The 18,981-nt window shown below is 46.7% G+C and overlaps 2 protein-coding genes across 2 annotated transcripts in view; one reads left to right on the forward strand and one right to left on the reverse strand.

The window, feature by feature from the left end:
- Positions 1 to 8,372, forward strand: part of LOC107397362 (zinc finger protein 729) — a 42,156-nt gene extending 33,784 nt beyond the window's left edge. Inside the window, exons 26-27 of the mRNA XM_070543280.1 lie at positions 74 to 813; positions 7,597 to 8,372. Of these exons, the coding sequence (XP_070399381.1) occupies positions 74 to 813; positions 7,597 to 7,863 (1,007 nt within the window). The 3' untranslated portion in view covers positions 7,864 to 8,372. The remainder of the gene's footprint in view (positions 1 to 73; positions 814 to 7,596) is intronic.
- A 218-nt stretch (positions 8,373 to 8,590) lies between these two features.
- On the reverse strand, positions 8,591 to 11,145 carry LOC129163763 (leucine-rich repeat-containing protein 15). Its single transcript, XM_054742240.2, is given in 12 exon segments — positions 8,591 to 8,949; positions 8,951 to 9,050; positions 9,053 to 9,402; positions 9,404 to 9,499; positions 9,501 to 9,662; positions 10,113 to 10,446; positions 10,449 to 10,721; positions 10,724 to 10,762; positions 10,765 to 10,858; positions 10,936 to 11,015; positions 11,018 to 11,103; positions 11,105 to 11,145. Coding segments are annotated over 12 exon segments (1,827 nt in total). The 3' UTR covers positions 8,591 to 8,777.
- Positions 11,146 to 18,981: the final 7,836 nt, after the last annotated feature.

Here is an 18,981-nt window from a genome sequence, read left to right on the forward strand (position 1 = left end):
GGCTTTAGCTCTTGTGTCCAACGACAGCTGGGTTCGTCCATTTATCTGGTGTCTCTGTTGGTTCCATCTCCAGGTGAAAGACCTCACGTCTGTGACGTTTGTGGGAAGGGCTTCACATTGAAGAGTCTCTTGAGGAGCCACCAGCACCTCCACGACGGGGTGCGTTTGTTTCAGTGTGATCAGTGTGGGAAGAGTTTTCACCGAGCACACGCCCTGAAACTGCACCAGCGGGTCCACACTGGGGAGCGGGGCTACTGCTGCCCATACTGCACCAAAAGCTTCAGCATACCAGGTAACCTGTCGCGCCACCTGCGCATACACACGGGTGAAAAGCCGTACAAGTGCGAGACGTGCGGCAAAAGCTTCAACCAGGCGAATACCCTGAAAAGCCACATGCGGATCCACACTGGAGTTCGTCCTTTCACATGTGAAACCTGCGGCAAATGCTTCATCCAGAAGAGCTCCCTGATGATGCACCAGAAGGCCACTCACTCAGTGGACACCCTGGCCTGCGTGGCGTGTGGCATCGTGATGCCTTGTGTGGATTCTTTACGCAAACACCTCCACACACACACGGACATTCCCTGCACATGTGAGCCCTGTGGTGTCCAGCTCAGCTCCATCACCAAACTGCAAGCGCACCAGCAGCACCACTCGGTGGACCGGCCTCACAGCTGCAGCACCTGTGGGAAAAGCTTCACGTCATCCAGCTACCTGAAGGTCCACCTGAAGTCGCACAGCGGCGAGAAGCCATTCAGCTGTGACATCTGTGGTCACAGGTTCACGCAGCACAGCAGCCTGAAGTCTCATCAGGTGGGTTCAGGATATGGCTGAGACTTCTGGAGTCAGGAGCTCCTACAGTGTTCAGTTATCTTCCCAGCTACCTGCTATAGTAAGAAGATGTCCCCAACTGACAGGGGTGTCAGGGAGAGTATAACGGGCACAACTCCATCTTGGTCACTCCTTTATTTACGTTCGACAGGACAAGATACAACCTATGCTCCGTCGTAGCGGCCCGAGGTCTCGCTACCCATTTTTTAGCACAACAGTTGCGTCCTCGATTCACGTCTTAAATTAGCTTTAATAGCGATCATTGGAAGCGACTAGTGATTAGTGGTAAACCTACAATGAAACGCACATGCACACGGGCACACGTATTAACAACATAAATCACTAACAATATAACCAGCTATCGTACTCACCGGCGCTTCATCTCAACCCTGACCATCAGACGACTAACGAAAAGTAGGCTCTTCGCATGCGCACTAAAGTTAGGCAAGCCAATATGAGCCTTAAATGTTTACATCATGTACAAACTTATAACACATTTCACCGTATGTAATTAACCTAAACTCAAACGAATGATAAATAATCACTCTTAACAAATTACGGTCTAGCACACAAAATGCTACCAAAGGCACTACCTTAGTAACACACACACATAATTATGATGCTTTCACAGGAAAGCTCTTCACCTCCCACTTGACCTACTGAGTCACCGAGTTCAAGTAGGTCACCACCAATTACAACTTATATGAAAACAAAAATAGATAGTCATGACTTATCTCAGTGAAGCCCTGCTAGCTTGTCAGTATGCGAGAGTCAGAAATCCACATCCAACCGAAACACACCATGGCGGAGATGTTTTACTGCTCTTCCACAGGCAGCAGAACAACCAACCTCCAGACATCTCTGCGGAGGATGGCAGAGAGAAGGCTTCCTGCGGTTAAGTCTTTCAAAGGCTGCCATCCCTGAGTTGGGTAGTTTCTGCAGGTCTTTACCATGGCGTCTGGTACCACTCCTTTTGAATCAGGACACACTTCCACGATGTGGCCAAGCTTGAACTGACCTCTCAGAACGTTTTGGTCAGCCATCCATACTAAGTCCCCCACCGCGACGCTCCTTGCAGGCGAATGCCACTTTTGGTGAACAAAAAGACCCGGTCCAGCCAGTTGGCTCCATCGTCTCCAAAACTTATCAGTCTCAATCTGAACAGTTCTCAAGCGTACAAGAGGATACGCAGGATATTTAAATCCTTGGATATCTCCCAGTACGGCCAAGTAAAAGCGAATTTGGAGTAATCACTTCCACTGCACCATCTTGGACTTGAATTCTCGCACCAAACGGCCTTTCGTTTGACAAGTTAGCTGCCAAATACAAGAATGTCAGGAACTCTAGTGCTGTCATTTGCTCATTCACGCCAGCACTACTCAATGCTTTTTTAAGGACTCGGACGGCTGCTTCATCTGCACCGTTTCGATGGGGAGAATCGGCAGGATGTACCACTCATTCCCAATCAGTACCTCCCACCGATACTTCAGCTTGGACCCGCCTTTTGTCAATGTTGTCAATAAACTCGTAGAGCTCTTTAAGCACTGACTTAGCACCCACAAAGTTAGTACCTTGGTCAGACCAAAGTTTCTTAGGGTGACCCCTTAGAGATGTGAAACGATGAGACGCCTTCAGTGATGCGTCTGTTGTTAAATCCTCCACGATATCTGCGTGCACAGCCCTTGAGACCATGCAGCTGAATACTACTCCCCAAAACTTCATCTTGGTTGTATGTCTCACTATGTCCTTGACGGTATAGGGGCCAAAAAGGTCTAACGTCTTGAATTCAAAAGGTGCTGCAGGCTCTGTTCGTTCGAGGGGAAGCTCACTCATCTCTTGTATGCACATTTTCGCTCTGGCCTTTCGACAATGAATACAAGAGTCTATCGTACTCCTGACAATCCTTGATCCTCGTACCGTCCATGCTTTGGATTTCATTTGGAGGAGTGTGCCAGCAACTCATTCATGGTTAGCTCGATGAGCTTCCCTTGCCACGAGGACACTGATCCACACATTGTAAGGGATCAAAGGTATACCCGCTCTATCTTGGGTCATGGTTTGGACTCATCCGTAGCATTGCAGAAGTCCAGATGGGTTGTCTTTCTTAACAACTAATCTATTTAACATCGTTTCAGGGAAATGGACCTCTTCCTGAGCAGCTAAACACAAGTCCAGGAACGCAGTGTTGCGTTCTTCCACTGTCAATACCGCCTCCCACTTTGCTGGCATGGTCAATTTACCAACACGTGCTAATCATATTGTCACTGCTCTGCGAAGGTAACCCACTACCCCGCATAGTTTGGTCAATGAACTAAACTTAGTCGGCTTCACCAAGTCTACGAGTTTGGATCCCCTAGCGTTTCTAACGCCTTTGGCTCAGTTGCGAAACCACTGGCCCAAAGGAATCGATGCATGTGAACCTCCTGGTCCTCAAGCCAAACCGAATTGTACATCTTTGAGATGTCTCCAATTGCTGCATGTGCTCCTCTACGGACCCTCAGGAGCACAGCTTTTATGGAATTCAGGACATCGGGTCCCTTCATCCTGGCTGCTGTTCCACACGAGGCGCACGGGTGTGGTCACGGAATGTGGGTTTGGTGCAATCAAGTGACTCACCCACCACACAGCACCTTTCCAGTCGTTTATCGTATCTTTGGTGAGCTTAATGGCAGTTCCCCTTCTCACCATCTCATGGATTTTGCTTTGCGTAGGCGTTTCTTCAAAGGGGGTATTTCATGAGCCTCTTCTCTGCTTTCAAGAATGTCGCTTCTACAGCTTTCCGGTTATTGGGCAGAGAAGTCAGGTTCTCTTTCCAGAGATACTTCGCGTCCCAGTGTGACTCGTCACTGTGAACATCTTTCTCTTTAAATGTTAAACCTGCTTTTATTATTTCCATTTCCTTTTCCTCCGGGTGGGCAACTACCACAATGACATCCCCCACACGCAGGATCACATGCTGCACTGACGCTGTCCCACGTGAACCACTCGATTACTTCTTTATTGCACACTTCTTGGACTTTTCTACAGCCCATTGACTCAGACGTGCTGTGCTCATCCACTCTGACAGCCATTGTTCTCATCGGCCGTGCAAAGTGCGTTTTAGATTCCCACGAAGACACTCTCACCCCTTTGACAAGGTCAGGATGGGTTCTGCTTACTATCTTGCCTAGCGGTCAATCCCAGAGCACTAAATCACCAACTCTTTGAAGCCTTTCGGGAGCTAAACGTCCCTCACGGGTGCTGATTAAAAGGTCGGTTTTCTCTGGGCAAGCTAATTCCTGCGGTCCAGCTTCAGGGAAAAGCCGTTCAAGTCTGCCAGGCCTCAATGCTTGTTCCACTTCTGCTATGTTGTCCAACCCGTAACAGATCATTTCGTGGAATCTTAAGGTCCTCTTGGGTGTCCACACTTTAACCTTACGAGGTATCTCTTGGTGTCAACTCTTACCTTCATCTCGCCAACTCCGTGCACGATTAGGGTGATTGGATCTCCTTCCAGACCGAGTTTCTCGGCCGCCTGATCAGTAATGTAATTTGTGTCGGATGCAAGGTCAACTATTGCACCAAGGTTGTCTCCTCTCTTTGTTGTGACTGGTACAAGCATCATGAGGACTGGACTCTCCTTTAAACTCTCGTTAGAGCATTTGGATAGGGTTGCTTTGTTGGTACACGCTCTCCGGACTGCTTCTGAGTGGGGTTCAAGCCCAACGTGCCAAACACAGCCTCTTGTTCCTCTGTTGGTCCTTGGGGTCCCTTTCTTTTCTCCACTTCATCTTTTCGTCGATTAGCATCTGCTCCTTTCGACGCTTCTGGGCAGAGGATGTAATGATGACCTCCCAGAGAATCAACTTCCTTGCAACCTTCCTTCTGGCAAAGGAACTTGGACGTACAACCACTGTCATCTCTGTGAACACCCAGGCACTTCAGGCATGCTTTGATCTTCTTCATCTGGGCCTTCTTGTCAAACAAACTTGCTTTTCTGAAAATTTCACTGCAAAGCAGCATTTTCCCATGACGTTTATCACCACACACAGGACATGGCATTTGCTTTTCCTCTCACTCACCCTCGCACACCGTAGCTCTGGTGAATGACTTCCGTTCCTTCCATTTGTCTCTGGCCTTTCCCCTGTAAGCTGGTTTTCAGAACACGGGTTAGGATGAGGCTTACTAGAAAGTAATTGCTCCAACCTCACAAGCAACAATTTTTGGTTCTCCAGGAACAGCAAGAGCTTGCTGAAACGGTTCCCTTGATTAACTTCGTAAAGGGGGTTCCCCAAACAGCCACTCTCTTTTCATGATCTCGGGGAGTTTACTGTCCAACAACCGAACGACTAATTGCTTTCTCTCAACATCCTCACACCCCAGATCTGTAAGGTCCAATACTGCTCTCTCAATTGCCAGAATCAACTCCATTGTCTCTTTAGGACGATTATTTCTTACAGCTGGTCGTGCCTGAAGTTCAAGCACAATCTCCTTGGCTGTTTGTGCTTTGTCGCCATAGCGATTCTCCAGCTCTCTGAAGATGTCGTTCACATCCCTACAATGCAGTAGTTTAAGATGATTTTTTATGGTCTCTACAATACTGTCAGGGAGGTGGAGTTTCTTGCATTCTTGCGACCCTGATGGCCCCACTTGCACTTGAATACACTCCCATTCAGTTTTCCACCACCAATAATCTCCTATCCCTGGAGAACTTGGGAATACTTATGGGTACAAGCCTTATTTTGGGGCGGGCCCCTTGTGTGATGAAGTCTCCAACAGCATGAGAACTGGGCATGCTGTGAAGAATGTTACGACCTTGTCCCCCCACCGGGATCACGAGGTGGGGAAGGTTTGAACCCCAACAGTTTCTGCTTTACGTCAGGTGGGAATGTAGGCGGAGCAAAATTGAAGCCATGTCCCTTTTCAGGGTACTGTGTTCGCATCAGAGGTTGGATCTCATAGAGTGGGGCCTCACCCGGGAAAACCTTTTCTCCACGAGATTCACCTTGGGAGACTTTCACAATACTTGGCGACAGGACTGAAAGGGAACTCGAGATGTGCAACGTTGGCCACCCATTTGTGGGTGTACATAAAACAAGGTCTTCTAGCACTGGTGGGGCAACGCTAGCAGGGTCGCGTGGTTGATTCTCGAGCGTGGTTATCTCTTGGCCATCAGCTGCATTTTTGCCACCATCACTTTCATTTTCTCCTTCCTCTGCACAATTTCCACTCTCCTGTATGCTCTTGTTATCACGTCTGCTCGCCCACCCATCCATGAGCTGCTCCTTATCTTCCTTTAATGCTAGAAATAACGACCACTTTTCCTTTCCACACGGACGATAATCTCTCCAAGCGTACACACCTTTTAACTCATGGAGTTTTCTGTCCAGCTTATTACTCTCAACTCCTTGCTGTGTCCATGGCACTACTTTACTCTCTCCAAGAATGGCAGAACGCTCAAGAGCTGCTTTAAACTGTTGGTATCCAGAAGCCTGTCGTATTCATCCTTCAGCTTTGCTAACTCGTTTGTCAACTTAACTTCACGCAGACGGTTAGCGCTCACCTCGAGGCGGTTTATGCGTGTCATAAAGTTGCGTTGCGCATTCGAGTGTCTCTTTATCAAATCCTCAATTGTTCGCCATTTAGTAGTGTGCCGACAGGTTCGATTTTATAATTAGTGCTTCGTTATCTGCATGGGTCTGTACGTTAATTAGCACGGCTCCGCCAACGGTTTACGAGTGTTCAGTTATCTTCCCAGCTACCTGCTATAGTAAGAAGATTTTCCCAACTGACAGGGGTGTCAGGGAGAGTATAATGGGCACAACTCCATCTTGGTCACTCCTTTATTTACGTTCGACAGGACAAGATACAACCTATGCTCCGTCGTAGCGGCCCGAGGTCTCGCTACCCCTTTTTTAGCACAACAGTTGCGTCCTCGATTCACGTCTTAAATTAGCTTTAATAGCGATCATTGGAAGCGACTAGTGATTAGTGGTAAACCTACAATGAAACGCACATGCACACGGGCACACGCATTAACAACATAAATCACTAACTAACAATATAACCAGCTATCGTACTCACCGGCGCTTCATCTCAACCCTGACCATCAGACGACTAACGAAAAGTAGGCTCTTCGCATGCGCACTAAAGTTAGGCAAGCCAATATGAGCCTTAAATGTTTATATCATGTACAAACTTATATCACATTTCACCATATGTAATTAACCTAAACTCAAACGAATGATAAATAATCACTCTTAACAAATTACGGTCTAGCACACAAAATGCTACCAAAGGCACTACCTTAGTAACACACACACATAATTATGATGCTTTCACAGGAAAGCTCTACATACAGCTTCCACCTGCTTAGGAGGTCGTACCAGACGTCAGCAGGTTGTTTGGTGTGAAGAAAAAGTCAATCAATTTTAATTTGGGAGAATTTTTTCCCCCAATAAAAGTTTTAAAGCAAGTGCGAGTTATCAGTTAGGTCACTAGCAAGCAGAAATAGCATCAGATGCTAACGTCTGTAGATATTACACATTCTACTGGAGTTCCAGTAAGGCCAGTTCCTGTGTGCTGGTGACCAGCAGCGCTCCAAACCCAGGCTAGATGGGAAACTTGTGCTTAGCGTGAGTTTCTGTCATCACTGTGTTAGTTCTGTCCTCCAGGACTGATGTGCTAACAGCTAGGCGAGCAGCAGTCTTTTATTTTTTATTTTTTTATTATCTTACCTGATGCAGGTTTTTTTTAACGCTCTCCCTCCAACCTTCTCCTCTAAAGGCGATCCACACCGGAGAGAAACCGTTCATCTGCCCCACGTGTGGAAAAGGGTTCAACAATGCGGGCAACCTGAGCAGACACAAGCGCATCCACACAGGTGAGAAGCCATACAGCTGCGACACCTGCGGGCGCCGCTTCAACCAGGGCAACAGCCTGAAGGCTCACCAGCAGATCCACACCGGAGAGAAGCCCTTCATGTGTGACAAATGTGGGAAGAGCTTCTCCTACCTGAGGAACTTGAAGGACCACAAGTGTTTCTATGTGTGAGGAGAATCTGGGGTGTGGTGGAGGTCCACCCACCCCCCCATCACCTGAACTGCTTATGCTATCAGGGTCGCTGGGAGCTGATGTCCAGCAGTCATCTAAGGACACCCTGGACAGGTCTCCAGTTCATCACAGGGACACACAACTAGCACCAGCATGCATGCTTTAGGTCTGTTGGTGGGATTTGAACCACAAACCTTGCAGCAAGGCGACCCTGCAGCTCGCAGATGAACTTATTCATCCTTTTGTTAATTCTGTAAGTTTATCAGGGTGAGAAATGTCGACTGACACATGAAATGTTGAGGTTTCTGAGCTCTGACCGGCTGACGTGATTCTGTCTGACCTTTAACCTGAGATCAGAAGTCTGGATCTAGGCGAGCATCAGCTGATGTGATAAATACAAAAACTGTTCAGATTCTGTTTCCCCCAAAAAATATCAAAGGTTTTATTTCTGGAGTTTATTTGGGAACATAATAAAACAGTTTTGAGAACAGAAGAGCTGTTCTGCTCTGGCGTTGTCGTCTACCTTCTAATCTGAGGCAGCTTAAAGGGTTTTATTGGTCGTCGTCGTCTTCCTCCGCTTATCCGGGTCCGGGTCGCGGGGGCAGCATCCCAACTAGGGAGCTCCAGACCATCCTCTCCCCGGCCACCTCCACCAGCTCCTCCGGCAGGTTTCCAGGAGCAAATCTGAACTCGAGAGTTTAAGTGCAGACAGGAACAGAGACGGTGCTGAGGGGCAGAAAACCACTTGAGAGGTGGGAGGATAGAAGAGGCAGAGCTAGCCCACGAAGCGTTGCAACAGGAAGTGATGATGTGCAGATCTGAGGCAGTGATCCGATACGAGCTGGGGCGATGCTTCTGAGAGCCGCATCGTCTCGGTGAAGGAAGAGCTTGGAGGAGATTTTAACGATGAGGGGTCATAACGTGGGCTGATCTCCGAGTTTGTCTGGGTGCAAAGTGACCCAGTTACAGATGTGAACGTTGTTCTCACAATCCCACAGATTATCTGACAGATGAACAGAATGAAGCTCCCTCAAAGGCTCCAAAGTCTGGCTCCTCAGAGTCCTGAGCTGGTTGGACTTCAAGCTCGGTGCGGAGATCCGTAAGTCCCTGAAAGACGTCAGAGTCCAGGTGAACCAGCTGGTTAGTATCCAGGTTTAGTTCAGTTAGCTTTGATAGTGGGGCAAAGTGGCCAGCGTTGCTAGGCTGTTGTTCTGCAGCAGGAGACTGCTGAGGTTCTGGAGGGGGTCAAAGGTCCTGGAAGAGGGACTCTGAAGCTGATGGAAACTCAGATTGACTTCTTCCAGGTGGGTCAACCCTTCAAAGTCATCCACTGACAGCTCAGATAAATGATTGTTGCCCAGGTTGAGGGTTACAAGGTTTAGGAGATCTACGAAGAGGTCTGAGGGAAGTCTGACTAGACGGTTTCCATCCAGCTGTAGCCGTTTCAGACCAGTGAGAGTCCTGAACTGGTCTGGATCTAGAGAGGAGAGGTGGTTGTTGGAGAGGCTCAGTGAGCATGCACCCATTAACCCGTGGAAGGTGGAGGGACCTTATGTGGTTGTCATGTAGGGTTATCTTCCTCAGGGTCTTCAGCTTGTGAAGAAGCCCCCTGGGCAGATGCTTCAGGACGAGACTTGAGCTTGGAGATCAGAGCAGGATGGAGCTTCAGGATGTGGTTGTGTGACCGTTGGAGTTCTTTCAGTTTGTTCAATGCCTCAAAGACTCCTGCAGGTGCGTCGGAGTTCTGCTTGATGTTCAGCTGAAGGTTCTCCAGGCTGAAGAAGATATTTCTATAGCGCCTCTCAAGATAAAAACCACGAGGCGCTTCACAAAAACAAAACATGTAAAAATATAAAAAAGCATTCAGAAAATGTTTAAAAATATATTTAAAATGAGCAAAAAATAGACAGTTGTGATTAAAAATGTTAAGAAAGAGAGAGAGTGAACAGGAAAGAGGGAAACCAGTGGATCCTGAGGAAGGTGGAATAGGTGGGGAGAGCAGAATAAAGAGAGAGAGGTGAAGAAGGTCATACAAAAGCCAGCTTGAACAAGTGAGTCTTCAGCTGCTTTTTAAAGGAGACCACTGAGTCCACTGATCTCAGGCTCAGGGGGAGAGAGGTCCAGAGTCTGGGGGCCACAGCAGCAGGTGATCTGTCACCTTTGACCTTTAGCCTGGTGCTGCACAACCAGTAGGCTTTGATCACTGGACCTCAGGGACCTGCTGGGGGTGCAGGGACTAAGAAGATCACCAGTGTAAGATGGTGCTGGTCAGGTTTCTGAACACATCCCAGGGCAGAGAGGCCAGTCTGTTTCTGTACAAGTCTAGAACTTTGAGTCTGATCAGGTCTTGGAAGATTCTGGATGGAAGAGAAGCTAACAGGTTTTCACTGACGTCCAGGTAGGTCGGGTTGAGCAGACCTGTGAGGGACCCATCTGAGAGAACGTTCAGTTTGTTTTTCTTCAGGTCGAGACGAAGCAGCAGGCCCAGAGCAGAGAAGCATCCTGCTAGATACAGAAACTGGATCCTGTCTGCATCCCTCAGAGCTTCAGATGGAACAACGTCCAGCTGGTTGTTACTCAGAGGTGTTTGAGACCTGCTGCTCCTCTGAAACCAGACGCTCCTGTCGTTAGGATTCTGTTACTGGACAGATCGAGGTTCTCTAACGTGGCGGAGCTCCTGAAAACACCGTCGTCTATCTGAGCTATGCTGTTGAAGCTGAGGTAGAGTTTGGTGAGGTTTGGGACTCCCGGCAGTGCGTCCATCTGCAGGACTTCAGTCTGGTTGTAGCTCAGGAACAGAGTCTTCAGATTTGCGAGTCCCGCCGGTAGACTTATCTGGTTTTTACTCAAATCAAAATGGTGAGAGCGGGGCAGTTTAGAAACTGACCCGAGCCTGAAACTCCAGGGTGTTGTCTCGAAGCAGGAGCGTAGAGCTTCATCATACTGGGCTGTGGGATAAGAAGACACTTAGCTGGTTCTGGGTCAAGTCCAGAACCTGCAGTGTGGACGAGAGGAGGTATCGTTTAGTTCACCACATACAGGAGCCTGTAAACCACGTAGCTGTTTCCTTACCTGCAGCTCGTTCCACCGGCCTGCTGGGATTTCCTTCAGTTTGTTGTAGAAGAACAGATTCTTGGTGCCGTCTGGCAGAGCGGGATGAGTGTCCGTCCTCCGTCTCTACATGTAACCGTTGCTGAGTTGTGGTCACAGCAGCATGGAGGTGGGCAGAGGTCCAACGCCCACTCCCAGAGGATCCGAGGCCAGAGTCACCGCTGAAAGCATCATCAGCTACGGGACTGAAACTTTAAACCAGATTAAGATTATCAATGAGTAAATAATCCGTTTCCGCCTTAAGGACCCTACATGCAGGCGATGCTACCCAAAGGTGGCCGAGTCTGTAGAAACAGGAAGTAGTCCTCTGACTGGAGCGGTACTGAAGGTTAGCCAGAGCACCACCATACCAGTAGAGTGCTGCTGAAAACGCTCCTATTGATGCCTAGGAACATGTTCAAACCTCTAGGATTTAGCATGAGGTCGTGTCCGAACTACCACGCTACTGTACACGGGCCTCCGGCCGAGTTCTCCGGTTCTCCACGCGGGTGGAGTAGAGTGGTACAACAGCAGCAGCGGCACACATCCACCCATTTTCATCTGCTTATCCAGAGTCGGGTCGCGGGGGCAGCAGCCTGAGTCGAGAGGCCCAGACTTCCCTCTCCCCAGCCTCTTGGGCCAGCTCCTCCGGGGAATCCCAAGGCGTTCCCTGGCCAGGTGAGAGACATAGTCTCCCTTTAGGTCTCGTCCTGGTTGGATGGGCCTGGGAAACCTCACCAGGGAGGCGTCTAACTAGATGACCGAGTGAACCGCTCCACTGAGAGCTGGAGATCATGTTCTGCTGAAGCCAACAGGACCAAATAGTTCCCGAGCGCAGCCGTGTCTGCAGCGGACCGTTCCTCACGGGGATGGTCCATGCAGAGGACAGTTTTCACCCCACCGGTGTGTGTGTGACAGCTGTGGGACTTTATGACTTTTTTAGCAGGAGTGATTTTGAATGCGATAAAAAGTGTTTGTGTCTGCAGATGTACCGCTGGTAGATGGGCTTGTCTTATTTTGGTCACGTTTGTACTCGCTACCTGTGCTGAGCTGTAGTAACGCACACATGTCCCCACCGTGGGATTAATAAAGACTTATCGTAAATTAGACACGTAGCAATCACGCTAGCCACGAGTCTGGGTGGGCGTGGCCAGCAGCCGCCTAGACTGATGTCACCTGCAGCAGGTAGGATCTTCACAAATACATTAGTAGGTCTTCAAAGACATTTTAAAAACAACAAGCATCGTTTTTGAACATGTAGTAAAAAAATTTGCCACTTTTTACATTAATAATTTTATCATGAGTGTTTTATTAGTTCTTATATTTGCTTATTTCTTAATTAAATTTTTTTTCTATCTCTTCTGCACCAAAATACCGCAGCAATTTCCTAATGTTGTGACTTGGCACACATGTGGCAATAAAAACTTCTGATTCTGATTTAAGCATTTTTCTTACTATAGAAACTAAAAATAAGAATTTAAATGGTTTTCATGTGTGCCTGAATAACAAAAACAATGAGTTATGAGAGAAAGCCGGGAGCTCGTGTCCAACAGCGGTGATGAGAACTTGCTGACATTTCGTAAGAGTGTCATTCACTTTGGTATTCGTAGAGTCAGATAAATCTCAAGTCACTTAAAACAAAAGTTCCCGTGTAGCCGATTATCCCGCTCACTAAAACTCCAGTTGTACCTGTCCTCAGGAGCTGATGTGCTGAACCCAGACCGATGAGATGGCTGGCTCCTCGTGTGAGACTGGGTCTGTGCAGAAGAAAGAACAACGACCTGGAAACCACCGCTGTGGTTGACAGGACGGTGTAAAACGACTCAAGTTCCCCGCTGCACACTGAAAACAGCAGCTTCAGCTGTTTTCTTCAGCCCTCACAATACGCCCTACTAAACATTCATTTACCTTGAAGATCAACCGTTTTAAATTCATTCACTTTAAATCCTAAATTTGCAGCATTTAGAAAAAGTGTCACACTTAATCCTGTCAGTCATGTGACCTTAAAGAGCAAGTCACCCCCAAATAAACTTTTTTTTGCTGATAAACTAAATAAACGAGTGTCTAATCGTGCTGCAGACACGTGTCGTCAATAATTTGGCACTTCAGTGCATCTTAGTTAAAATTTAAATATTTTGCCTAAAACTGGCAGTGTTGTGCCGTTGTCAGGTAAAAACTCTGCACAGTATTTTAATTTAAATCTGCCACCGCTATTGGCTAAGAAGTATGCTATGATGTAAACGGGTACATTATGATGTCACAATGCTGTTGTGAGCCTGAGTGTGTGTTTGTTAGCAGCTCCGCCCTCTCGGTCTGCCAGGCAACAGCATGTGTTGCATTTTTCAAACATGAAGTGGGAGTGGAGTTAGACTCTGGTAGGGGTTGACTTGCTCTTTAAAGTCCTCCTATAAAGTCTTGATAAGGTTCTGCATGGCACAAGCCTTGTATTTATATAGTGCCTTCTAGGGTTCTACAGCCCCCCAAGGCATTTTACAACACAACCAGTCATTCATCCATTCACATGCTGGTGGTAATGAGCTACATCATAGCCACAGCTGCACTGCCAGAGGTGAGGCTGCTGTAGAGGCACCACCGGTCACTCTGCCCACCAGCAGCAGGCGAGGAGAGTGAGGACACAACAGCTGCAACCGACTGGGCGAGGCATGAACCTGCAGCCGTCGGTTACGAGGTCACTGCCTCATCACCGGCCTCTCGGTCCGCCTGGCAATGCCTCCTTTAGATGCAACAAGACGTGTTGGTGAAGCAAGTTTCCACCCAGGAGCGACTGACCCTTTAAAACAAGCCTTTCACAAAATCTTTATGTTTGTGATGTCACAAATGGGAATATTACCATTGAACTGAAAGAGGGAGAGCTGTTGCTAGAGGAGCAGCAGCTCTACTCCAAGCCCGTCCCAGATACCTGAGCTTGCAGATTATATTCAAACATATAAACGCAACACTTTTGGTTTTGCTCCCATTTTTCATGAGCTGAACTCAAACATCTGAAACGTTTTCTGGAATCTGTCTGCATGTGTGTTGGTGAGCACTTTACCAAGATCATCCAACCCACCTCACAGGTGTAGCACATCACGGGGCTGATGACAGCATGAATAATGTACAGGTGTGCCTTTTAGACTGCCTGTTAAAAGTGGAGCTGCTGCATTTTGAACCAGCTGTAAGCGATTTAAACAGAAGTGTTCCAGGCCATAATAGAGGGAATAACAGTATTCCTGCCGACAAGAGACGAATGAATGACATGTTGAAAGACCGTTGCAGGTAGATATTGTTTGACCCTTGCTAGTTGTCTTAAAGGAGACATAACATGCTTTTAAGTTATTCCTTTTTACATCTAAATCCTTCAGTTGGGGTCTAAATACAGTAGAACTGCAGTTCTTTGGTCTGATTTCCTCATTATTATCTAGGTTTTCCACATAGAGCTTTACTAAGGCTGAGAAAGGACCAAGTGGACTCACAACCCCATTTAAAAAGTCGTGACTGCCAAAGACTAAAATCTGTGTTTTGATTGTTTAGTTTCATGAAATTGATTGACATCTACTGGTTCACATCTGTTAAGCAGTCCATTAAGGAGACAACTGAATTAGGGCTGAGTGGTAGATAGATCTGAAGGTCATCTGCAAACCAATGGAAAGTGATGTGTTTGGCAAAAAAAGCCCAAAGGCTAAATGTACAATGAAAAAAGCATGGGCCCCAGAATGGAACCTTGTGGAACACCACTGGTCACAGGTGCTGTTTGGGATGTGAAACCACCAAGTTCACAGAGAAGGACCTATCCTGTAAATAGGACATGAACCACTTAAGAACATTGTCCCTTACCCATGACTCCAGAGGAGACAGCAGAATGTCATGATGGACAGTATCAAAGGCAGCAGATAAATCCAATAACAGAAGAGCGGCCGACAACAACCTGTAAAAGAGCACTTTCGGTGCTATGACGTGCCGTGAAGCCTGACTGGAACTTATGCAACGCAAGGTTAAATATTCCTGTAGCTGAGAATGAACCACTTTCTACAGGACCTTAGACAAAATGCTGAGCTTAGACATTGGCCTTTAGGTAGAAAGGCAAGTTGGATCTAAACTTGGATTTTTCAGACGACAGGATCTGGAGTCTTACTTCCTGATATTCAGAAGTCTCTCCTCTGATTGGCTAACAGCAACACGACTCTACCACTGACTCTGTCTGCTCTGCAGCGCTGATGTTTTATCTCCACAAATACCACAAGCCTGGAGTAGTTCTGCTATGTGGTGGAGTTGCTAATGCTAACAGTTAGCTTCTACTAGCTGAGATGTGCTCTGCTGTTTCCTGGACGCTAAACCAACAACAGCCTTCCCCGTCGTGAGTCCAGATGGGTGAGTGCATGAATGTTAGTGACAGCGTGACGTAGATCTGTCAGGATTTTCTATCCTAGAGTTTCACCGTCTGTTTTCTATCAGCAGCTACTGCAGGAGATGGGTGTAGGAGACTATTCTCATGTTCAGCCTGGATCAAACACTCAAGAGTGAAATAATCATTTAAAAATGGTTCTTCAGCAAAGTTGACCCTTAAAAGTAATAATTTCCATTGCATCTTATTTTTATACATATTCTCGTTCGCTGTACAGCCTTTTATTCGTCTTGGTCGGGACTCTGGGACTGATACACCTAAATGTTGCCACTGAGGGACAAAGAAGGAATTTTCTATCCAATGCTACCTCCATGGGACCCCACGTCATAAACGATAAATATGTTAAACATGAAGGAAACCATGTGCATGATTTAAAAAGTAACACACATGTAATGATGACTGAAACGAGCTGTGAGCGGTTTTATTATCTCTGAAACTAAATTCTGATCTCTGTACTGTCAGGCGTTTGCCTGCAGGTGGTGCTGTGACCTCAGTCTGGTGTGGATCTATAATATCTATGTCTATGGACTGAGCCCATGTGGTTTTAGTAGGAAGTTTATCTCCATTGTTGTATGATTATAGTTAAAAGTCTCATGTGTTTTCTCTTTATTTCAGATGCTCCTTTCAGACAGATTTGGTTATTTTTAACCGGATCTTTACTTTTTAGTACCGGAAGAGTTTATTTATGTTTTAGTTTGCTGTGTGCGCTTCTTTAAAAAACCCTTTAATGATGTCAATGCACTACCTACAGCAGGTCACACCGGCTGTAATCCCGTCCAGATTACAGGTCAGGTCACTGTGGATTGGCAGAAACAACTCATTCATTCATCAAGATGCAAACGTTTTGAGTGAGTGAATGAATGTTTATTACAAGTGTTCATTTGTATTTTACGCTTTTGTCCATTAACAGATAAGAATTCACACACACACACACACACACACACATGGATTTGTGTGTGTGTGTGTGTGTGTAACTAATACATGTGCACTGTGGAATCAGATCCTTTTGGTGTAATTAATCATTTCTTACGTTTTATTTGTTACAATTAAAAGATCTAAAATCCGTGTTTTGTATAAAATAATTGAACTCCTGGATGAGGAATGTTGGTGCATGTTGTTCTGATCTCTTAATGGTTGGATCAATACCTGCTGATGTGACCTACACACACACACACACACACACACACACACACACACACACACACACACACACACACACACACACTAAACCACCAACAGAAACAGACCACCACCTTCTTCCTTCTCTATAACCCATTGGAATTATCGACAGTTCCCCAAACACTTTTATTTTGGACTCTGGTTATTTGACACCAGAGATGTAAACACACTCCACATAGCTGAGTGGATAGTGATGCTAATGATGTCAGAGGTCTCTGAAACAACGCTGATCTTTACACCATCGATCCTCCACAGCCAGCAGCGTTGTGATCGGATGATTTCTCTGCTGGTGTTGGTGTCAGCGGCCCAGCCCGCGGAGGTCTCAGTCACAACCAGGAAGGCTGAACCCACAGGAGCACCATGAGGCCCTGGATTCGATCCAGCAGGTTCAGATCCGTGCAGGTAAGACTGCTTCCTGCTTTGTGATCAAGTGTGCTTATTTTTATTCTCCTGTAAAATAGAATAAAAAGCACATAATTGTAAGAATTGCATCACTGAACTAAGAGTCAAAAACTCAGTGTAACATCTGAATCCTTAACACATGTTGTAGTTTTAAACTAACACGTCTGGATATACTTTAGTAAACTCATGCTTCATATTTGCATCGTGTCATATTCAAATAAAACACCCATCCACACCAAACCTCTCCTAACCCTAACCCTAACTCCTACAGGAACTTACCGTTAAATAATCCCACACGCGGATTCTTGTGCTTACTGGATTTGGGACGAATGGAAACGTCTGTAGCAGATTCTGCTCATCATGCAACACAAAACATGTGATTACACATTTTGTCTTTTTGAATTCATTTAACCTAAAATAACTTTTCTTCAAAACTCTCAACTTAATTTGTGCCTAAAAGGAATTAAGCTCATAAATATTCATTTTTATTCTTCAACACGACGACAGAATTCTCTGAATGTTGTGTGAAATATTTACCTAATCACTCCGGTGAACTAGACACCGACGCTTTGCTTCTAAACAGCTCGATACCAAATATCAAATATGAATAAATGAACAGATGCTCAAATATTCAGAGCTGACAGACGAATGTTACGTTCCAGCCCTGCGAACAGCAACCGTCAGAGCTTTACTATATCTGCTGTGCATGCATGGACTTTGGTTTCTGACCATTAAACAGTAAAGCTGGACGGTGTCTGCAGCAGACCAGTGTGCTGCAGCGGTGGCCGGGTTCTGTTATTAACAGGAGGAAGCTCCCGTTGTCGGGAACATGACAGCTTTGTTGCATCAGAACTACGGACGGGTTAACCGGGCTTCGGTGTAGTTTAATAAAAGTCTGCCAGGGACTCACATTTATACACATTTTACAAACTTCACATCCAGATGCTGAGAACTGCACAGCCTCGAAGAGTGGGTTTGTATCTCATGACTGAACGAGTTAACTGGCCCTGAATCCTCACACACCTGCAGGTTAGCTCTTCATTTCATTTAGAGATCCAGAAGACCACATACAGAACAAATCAGCCAAACCGAGGCCTGTCGTCACATTTAGGATTTTACCTCTTAACCATTTGGAGCAGTTACAGGGATACTTTGCAACTGTTTAATATTTTAAATCATTTTCTTGAGCCAGTATGTGCTGAAATGAGCCTTAACAGGGGCAATGAAAGGCCCCCGTCGCCTCCTGTGGCCAGAATTTCACACTTTGGAGCCGCCCGATGGAGCCGACATACCTGGCGCTGCATGTTTTAGATCACCCAGCTGATGTTTAATTTGGTGATGACTCACTCTAACATACCCAGGAACGCTGGGAGAGGTTTCAGCTGTTAAGATTAGGGTGTAAAGACAAACGCACAGCGAGGAGATGGGTTTTGGTTTTGCTCCTACTAACGGACACTAGGGGGTGCTAAAAGCAAGCTAAACTGCCTTGTCTCCCTTTAAAGGCCCAACATTTCTTTAAGAAATGAATGTCACTTGCCAGCTTTCACTGCCTAACCCAAACTATAACCAGTCTGTTCCTAACCCTAACCCTAACTAAAACTCACTTGTACCAAAGGGAGGACCAGCAACATGTCCTCAGTTTGCAGGTAAAAGGCTTGTTTTGGTCCTCACTTTGATGTATAGATAACAGGATGATGGTGGCACAGGAGTTAAGTGCTGCCTGTAATCGGAAGGTTGCAGGTTTGAGCCTTTTCGCTGCAGTTGTGTCCTTGGGCAAGACGCCCCTTTGCTTGCTGGTGGTGGTTGGAGGGACCGGCGGCACCTGAGCTCAGCAGCCTCGCCTCTGTCAGCAGCTGTGGCTACATGGTAGCTCATCCCCAACAGCGTGTGAATGACTGATTGTGTTGTGAAGCGCCTTGGGGGATTCCAGGATTCTAGAAAGCGCTATATGAAAAACACACACACACACACACACACACACACACACACACACACACACACACACACACACACACACACACACACACACACACACACACTCAGTA

Source organism: Nothobranchius furzeri, chromosome 13 (genome assembly GCF_043380555.1).
Source record: "Nothobranchius furzeri strain GRZ-AD chromosome 13, NfurGRZ-RIMD1, whole genome shotgun sequence".
NCBI classification, from domain to species: Eukaryota; Metazoa; Chordata; class Actinopteri; order Cyprinodontiformes; family Nothobranchiidae; genus Nothobranchius; species Nothobranchius furzeri.